The sequence below is a fragment of the Cucumis melo genome, chromosome 3 (genome assembly GCF_025177605.1).
Source record: "Cucumis melo cultivar AY chromosome 3, USDA_Cmelo_AY_1.0, whole genome shotgun sequence".
NCBI lineage: Eukaryota > Viridiplantae > Streptophyta > Magnoliopsida > Cucurbitales > Cucurbitaceae > Cucumis > Cucumis melo.
Window position 1 is genome coordinate 18,364,237 of NC_066859.1, and position 8,603 is coordinate 18,372,839.

Genomic DNA, 8,603 nt, shown 5'->3' on the forward strand with positions numbered 1-8,603 from the left:
ATGGGGTATTTTTGGTATTTTACACGGTGAGCCTCTGGACTTTTTCCATTTTCGGAATTTTTCTATACAATGTAAATATTTTGCCGCTTTTTTATATTTTTAAAAAGACCCCTACATAATATATATTTTTAATAACAATTTAAAATTATATTTTAGATTAGATTCCTTAATTTCAGCGCAAATCACGTTTATTCATATTTTCTTATTGCTTTTTATTTTTTTTAAAAAATCTATTTTGGTGGCAACACAAATTAAGTTTGATCAAGAAGCTACTCGGCAAGAAGAAAATTCTTTGTTTTGCACCAAATATATAAAGACTTTGAAGGGTTTGAAGGGGACGAAGCTTTGATGGTAGATTTTTGGCTTTTTGTGGAAATTAGAATATTTTATAGGTGTTAATTGATTTGATTGTGTTCCTAGATAAAATTTAGGGAATAGATGTAATTATTGTTGCTTAATTATGGGATATTTGTGGTTTGTTGAATAATTGTTTCTCACTTAGGTAGAGACCAAAACATTGGGTTAGCAATTTTTTTCATATTTTTCTATTTTACTATTTTGTCAATTTAAATTAGAATTTGTTATTTATCCAAATTAAACTTTATATTTTGCCATTGTTTTGATTCTTGTCACAACTTAAACTAAACATTCTTGACAATTTAAATGTTTTACACAACTTAATCCAACCAATAACCCCTAGACATCTTGTTTAATTTAGCTTAAATAGAGTCTAACAAAATCCCATAAATTTCAATTTGGGGCTTAAATTTCGTATTCCATTCCCATACTTCCACGTGTCCACTTTTATCTAATTCAACAAAAGCCATTTTGCAACCACAGCAATAAGATAAGCTTTCAAATATTGACCGTTGATCTCTTATTTCTTTTCAATCTAAGCCCTCCATCTCCACCACATAATCCTTTAGCCTTTCTTTAGGTTTCAATTTACCACAAAAAAATAATTCCTCCCATCCCCAAAACCCACAAAGAACTCAAATCCCTCACCGGACTCGTCATCAATGGCCGCTCTTCACCAAACCGCCGCCTCTCTTCAGGCCAAGCTCCTTCCAACCGCTCGAATCTCCCGAACCACTCCCGTAAACCTCTCCTTCTCTGCCACTTTTCCTTCTCGCGGACTCCGCCTCGGCCAACACCGCTCTCACGGCGGCGCAAGAATGTCGGCCACAGCCGCCGGAAGCTACGCTGCAGCACTAGCCGAAGTGGCAGCGTCGAACAACACACTTGACGCCACAAGCAGTGACGTGGAGAAGATTGAGAGCGTGTTCGCGGATCCACAGGTGTTGGATTTCTTCTCGAATCCAACGATTAGCGTGGAGAAGAAACAAGCAGTGGTGGACGAAATCGCTTCTTCGTCCTCTCTACAGCCGCATTCAGCGAATTTCTTGAAGATCTTGGTGGATGCGAAGAGAATCGACATCCTGAAGGAGATAGTTACGGAGTTTGAATTGGTGTATAACAAGATAACGAACACGGAACTTGCGGTGGTGAGTTCGGTTGTACAATTGGAGCAGCAACATTTGGCACAAATCGCGAAACAGGTGCAGAAATTGAGTGGAGCAAAGAATGTGAGGATAAAGACGCAGATTGATCCAAGTTTGGTGGCTGGATTCACAGTCAGGTTTGGGAATTCTGGATCCAAACTCATTGATTTGAGTGTTAAGAAACAGCTTGAGGAAATTGCTGCTCAGCTTGATCTTGGCAATATTCAACTGGCTGTATGAAATTGAATTGCAAGTGCATTTTGTGATTTTTATTTTATTTTTTGTTGAGTGGTAATTAATAATTATTGGTACTATATATATATATATGCAATATATATTTGGTGTACTTTATTGGAATTGCTTGGAATCCTTAATTTTGTAATTTTGTAATTTTGTAAATTCCTGGCTGTAAGGTCATGTTTGTTGGAAATGGAACCAATCATACTTTGTATAATTTAAGCATAATTGCACAATAAGAATAAGGAGCTTAAGTCACTGTTAAGGAAAAAAAAGTATGCGACAAAATTTGAGATATGAATTTCCAACCCTCAAATTCTTTTGATTGAGTTGGGTTGGAGAGATTTTTTGGATCAACTCGAACTTTAGAGTCGGTCAAATGGGTTGGGTTAATTGGGTTGGCAATTCGAATGAGATAATAAAGGATATAAAAATGTTTTTTTAGGAGTCATTTTGAAAAATGTTAAAATCGTTTTTTCTTTTTATTTTTAGCAAATGACACGTGCATGGTATTTTACAAAATACCAAAATACTCATATTCACGGATTGTACTTATTTCGTCTCTCTAGTGTAATTAATCAATCAGTGTTATGCATTTATGATTTTGTAATTATTTTTGACTTCCTAATATCTGAGACTCAACCAATTGGTTGAAGATTTATTACTAGAAATTTGGGTTATAATAACACTTGAAAACAAGAAAAAAAGGGATGAGATGAAGTAAAGTGTGTCGTTAAAAATAAAAATGCGAAATTTTTCTTGACACAATTTTCTTAATTAACAACATAATTTTTGTTCATAAAATGTTTTCCCAATAAAAGAAAACCCTTATTCCCAAATTTAACAAATTTCCTTTTCCTTTGTAAGCTTTTCATCTCTCAAATAACATTATGCTCGTGACTGTAACTCTAAAATTATAGATTTTGCTTGTAAAAACCATTTAAATTCTTGCACCACCGTGATCTACATTCACAGTTGAAAAAACCCTCACGTTATTCGTGATATTCCTTAGTAGATGCCATTGAAATCAACCTCCAATCGTCATTGTCTCTCGATCCCAATAGTTCGCTCGCAAAAACCCTCGCGTCATCTGTGTTCGTTGTCTTCTGTTGTCCAGTGCTTCTCTTCACTCCCTCCTTCGTCCAGTTCTTCTCGCAGTGACAGCTCCTTCGTCTAGTGGTTATTGTAGTGCTCCTCCTTATAGGAAAGCAGAATAATTGCAATGAAAAAAGGGATCAAATTCTACGCAACTAAACAATTTAGTAATTAACATACATAATTACCCTAATTAAGAAAAACTCGCCTTAAAAGCTGTTTGATCCTCGTAACCTCCTCACGAACTTGAAGTCGGGACCACCACTAATGTTGATTCATTATTCTCCTGACATAGAACCAGGTTGGACTCGTAAGGTGGAGGAAATTTGAAAGTGGAGATTAGAGAGAGAAATTTGTAATCCTAAATTATAAAAACTGACCAAAGTTTTTTACAATTTGAAAAAAGAACATATTTTAAAGCAAATTACATGCAAATGCATGTAATTTGTTCATACAATCTCAACACCTAATATTTTACTAACCAATAGTGGAACTTAGTGGGCATCAAATAAAATGTTAGAATTTTTCACTAACTTAGTTCAAGGACAACATTTTGACTTTTTATCATTTTGTCCTTCTTAACTAATTTCGACCTTCCGAGTATGAATCCGCATTCACTTTTTTTAAAATTAAAATCACATTTGAACATAAAGCGGGTCAAAGTTTGACTTTTGAAAGTAAAAAGTCAACATTTTGACTTTTTACAACTTTGACCATTTCCATCAAATTTGAGTTTTCGAATATGAATTTGTATTCATATTTTTAATATTTAAATCACATTTAAACAGAAAGCTCTATCTCAAACTTATAATCGACGACTATATCCAATATATTCATTGGTTTCTCTCTCTTTACCTAATTCGAACAATTTGAATTATTCCATCATATTGTTCTAAGTTAATTCCATATGAGTTAGCAGGGGAACCTAATGGAACTATAGATCATGGGCTCAAATGATTTGAGATTAACTGGCTAAACCCTTTTAATAAGCGAATCAACATTCGTTAACTAACGGGTCATTTCACTAAAGTCTCGTAGTTTCACTAGGCTTACTATAAATATATTTGTGTCCATTTGATATAACCATGATCAGTAAGTAATCATTTGCAGGTTGTTCGTAACCTCGATTAAGCCAAAATACCATTTTACCCCCGAGATTACATCTTGTTTCTTGAGTCCCACTGATCCACTATTGAACAATTGGTTTTAGGTTCAACCTATAAACTGAATCCCTCTTGAGTCAATGAGAGTGTGGGGCCCCTTGTTCAAGACTTGATTCAATTTTTAAGGGTACAACGTATCTACTAACCTTAAAACAGGTAGGAGTGAGTTTCATCTTACATCCTATGTCCTTAGTCATCCACCTAGTCTTACTCCTTAAATGGAAGGCTTATTGGACCAGCACTATTGAGCTGTCCTCACCTATGCAGATCGAAAGATAATTTCATTTGAACAAAATTTCATAGTTAGCTCAGGATTAAGATTAATTGACCTAGGTTATCAATAATCGAAATAGTTAAGTTTTATATAGTCAACAGTGTTATAACTTAAAAATGACTATTTCATGGTTTCAATCTTTATGTAAACTCTTTACATAAGATGTCCCCACTTCATGCCTCTACATGAATGATTCAAGATCACATTGTTTGTACTAACTACAAAGCGGATGACGTCCATAGTGTTCCCAAAATAAGGTACCCAATTTTATTCATACACTATAGACCGTTTTGGCTATATACTCAAACTTGATCCACGTTTATGTCTCTATATAAAGTTCAAGTCTACACTAGATACCCTCGGGACCTTAGTTTATTGAACTCAAGATTATAGTATTCAATTTTCAGTAATAAGTCCTTAATAACCACTTTATTGAATATAATATAATTTAAACTACAAACTACGAGTTTTAGGACATAAATTTTAACACTTAGGATATTGTTCCTTTGACAAATGAATTCCATATATGTATAACAGTAGACCCTTTTTGGAATTCCAAACTATTTGAATCCCGAGAACATATTATGCAACTCCCAAATCTTTCATTTAAAATTGCGTAGCTAACCATTTTTTGATGTCATTAAGATAACCTACATAATTCCCAATGAGTATAATATCATCGATATACAAAACTAAGACTGCTACAATGGAATTGACGATCTTTTTGTAAACACAAGGTTCGTCAACATTCTGCTCAAAACGATAAATGGATTTTTATATTCCAGTATCAAATCTTATATTCCAAAATCTAAATGCTTGCTTTAATCCATAAATGGATTTTTGAAGCTTACAAATCTTTTGTTCTTATCCTATTCTATAGACCCCTCTGGTTGAGTCATATAGATATGTACTTTCTTCAAGATTGTCATTCAAAAAAGCTATCTTGACATCCATCTGTCAAATTTCATAATCATAAAAAGTGATGGTGGATAAAAGTATTCTTATCGACTTAAGCATGACATCGAGAGAGAAAGTTTCTGCATAGTTTATTCCTTCTCTTTGGGTATAACCCTTTGCCATAAGTCAAACCTTAAAATTCTGGACTTTATCGGCTTAGGTCTCAATTTCTCTTGTAGATCCATTTACAACCAATAGGTTTTAAGTCATTTGGTTAATCTACTAGAGTCCAGACAGAATTGAAGTACATAGACTCTATTTCGAGGTCCATGGCTTTGATCCATTAGGCGGTCTACATCATTCACTGCATGTTTATAGTTTAATGGATCCTCTATGCCATCATGAGGTATGGCGACTTGAATTTTAGTTAAACCCAAGTAGCGATCAGGCTGATGAACAACCACTCCTACTACGTTAAGGCTCTATCAACTCTTGAGAAGAATGTGGTTGACCAGATTTCCTAGTTTTATCAATTACTTTAGTAGATGAACTAGGTTTATTTGTAGCACTTTTGAAAATCTCATTTAATACTAGTTTACTGCGAGGTTGATGATCCCTGGTGTGGTCTTCCTCTAAAATGTGGCATTTGTTGATATAAATACTTTATTTTCTTGAGGATCGTAAAACAAACCACCTTTTGATTCCTTTGGATAACCCACGAATAGGCATAATTTTGTATGATGTTCCGATTTTTTAAGGTTTTGCACCAACACGTGTTCCAGACGTCCTCAAATCCTAAAGTGATATAAACTTCTTTTACGCCTTTTCCATAGCTCATAAGGTGTTTTTGAAACATTCTTAGAGGGAACGCTATTCAACATATAGACAATTGTCTCTAAAGCATATCCTCAAAAAGAATCTGGCAACTGAGCAAAATCCGTCATAGAGCGAACCATGTCCTACAGGGTTCGGTTTCTTCTTTTTGATACATCATTTTGTTGAGGTGTACTAGGTGAAAAGAGTTGTGACTGGATTTCATGTTCTATCAAATAGTCTTAAAATCATGAATTGTAAGTCCTTATACTCTCCACCTCGATCTGATCGAAGTATCTTTATTGTTTTACCTAATTCATTCTCAACTTTAGCCTTATATTCTTTGAACTTTTCTAAAGAATCAGACGTCTGATGCATTAGGTAAACATGATCGTACCTTGAATAATCATCAATGAAACTAATGAAATATTTGTACCCTTCCTGAGCTTTGACATTTATTGGTCCACAAGAAAACCGAATGTATAAGCTCTAAAGGTATTTTGGCTCTGAGACCTTTTCCATTAAAAGATCTCTTGGTCATTTTTCCTTCAAGACAAATTCACATGGAGGTAGAGAGTTATCTTGTAATTGATTTAGAAGTCCATTCTTAACTAATCTCCCAATCCTATTAAGATTTATGTGACCAAGTCTTAAGTGCCATAAATAGGCGTTAGAAGAAACTTTTTGTCTTTTATTATGAATTTTGGCTGTTCTAAACATTTTAGTATTTAAGAAAAAGTTTGCTCTAGTAGGTCTTAACTTATATAAGTTGTTTTCATGTATAGAAAAACATATTTGAATACCTTTACAAAAAATGAACGCTTCGTTAATTTCAAAAGATATTCTATACGTATGTTCCAAGATACAAGAAGTAGATATCAAGTTCCTCTTCATTTGAGGTGTAAGAACTGCACCTAAATTAAGAACTAAAAGGTTAAAATTTTGGTTAAGTGGTTTGGATTAGGCGATTTGAACAAAGAAGTTGTTTTGATGCAAGGTTATGCAAAAAGCAAATTGATGTTAAGGAAGTTTGCGAGATAGATTAAGTGGTCAGACTTTAAGGACTAAGTGTTACTTTGCAGTTAAGGTATTAAGCCAGAAGAAGGACTAGGAGAGAATAAGTGAGGAAACTTCTCAGAAATTTCTTAAGTGTACCTAAAGGTTCACGTGTAGAGATTAAGTTAAGCATGTTTAGGTTCAACCTTAAGCTTACATGTGCACTACTGAGAGTGGAAGCGAACAAGAGCTTAAAGGTGACTAGGCTCATTTGGGAAGTAGTATAAATAGGGGTTGAGGACAAACCATTAGTGTTGTTATTCTACACAATTCAAAAGGAAATCTAGAAAGCTGGAGTGTTGCCAAAAGGCCTACGCGAGAAGAGGAAAGTAGAAGCAATCTAGGTTTAAGGTTAAGTTTGGTGAGTGTTTTCATTAAAGTATTTGAATGATTTTAAGTGTTCTTATAGTTTTTTTTATGGTTAGAAATGATGATTTCTATTTAAATGTTTCTAAAGGAGATTTACATGAAAAGGGTTTATATTTCAAAGTATTATTTATGTATTTCAAAGCATGACTTATTTATGAAATGGTGTTCAAACTATTAGTTACTTCATGTCAATGAGCTAGCTATTAGGTGCACATAATGATTTAAAGCAACCATGGGGTGAAAGGGGATACATGGTGATGAGAAGCTGGCTAATATGTTGAAAGTGAAGGGATGAAAACCCTTTACAGCGGAAAATATACAGAAACTCAATTTTAATTAGAACCTTAAAAATACCAATACATTGGCAAAAAATATTGATTAAACATGCTTTAAAAAATTACAGAGAATAAAACTTACGCTCGTTGACGACTCTGAATCTGCCAATCACCAAATTTTTTGGGGCACCACCACTTGAAAACCTTCCTATTCTCTGATTGAGATGGTTTGTGGGAACCAAAATTGGAATAAGGGAATGGAGAGATTTTTTTTTAGAGAGAATGGATAGACTTCTTCGCAGAACTCTCTCCCGTTTGAGAGAAAATTTGTTACGCAAAAAATTCCCTCTTCTTCAGTCGGAAGAAGAGGGAAGTTAGAGAGAATAATTGGGAACGTGGGAAAACCACCCACGTTCCTTATTAATTTAATAAATTAATATTAAATTAATATTAATTAATTAATTAATTATATTAATTATATTAATTAAATAAATAATTAAATAATTAAATCATATTTAATTAATATTTCATTTAAATCATATTTAAATGAATATCTCTCACATAACCTATAGTTTTAATTTAATTAATTTAATTAAATCAAATTTAATTAAATCAAATTAAACAAAACTATTAATTAATTCTCCAATTAATTAATTTCTAAATTAAATATCTTATATTTAATTTAATCCATAATTTGAATCATATTCAAATATAAATTTCTCTCATAACTTATAGTTTTAATATGTATCATATACACATTAAATTTTAACTTATAGTTTTAATATGAATCTAATTCACATTAAACTGATATTTGAACTTATTCAAATATTTTATTCTCTCATAATTTAATTTTGAATCATATCCAAAATTAAATTTATATAATAAAGTCTAATTAAAATAAAAACTTTATATTATAATGTAT

General features: G+C 32.8%; 1 protein-coding gene across 1 annotated transcript; it reads left to right on the forward strand.

Annotated features, from left to right (window-relative positions):
* Nucleotides 1-758: 758 nt before the first annotated feature.
* LOC103501306 (ATP synthase subunit delta, chloroplastic) lies at nucleotides 759-1,859 on the forward strand. Its single transcript, XM_008464847.3, has one exon. It carries the CDS (start codon nucleotides 1,020-1,022, stop codon nucleotides 1,740-1,742), a length of 723 nt encoding a protein of 240 aa, XP_008463069.1. The 5' UTR covers nucleotides 759-1,019; the 3' UTR covers nucleotides 1,743-1,859.
* Nucleotides 1,860-8,603: the final 6,744 nt, after the last annotated feature.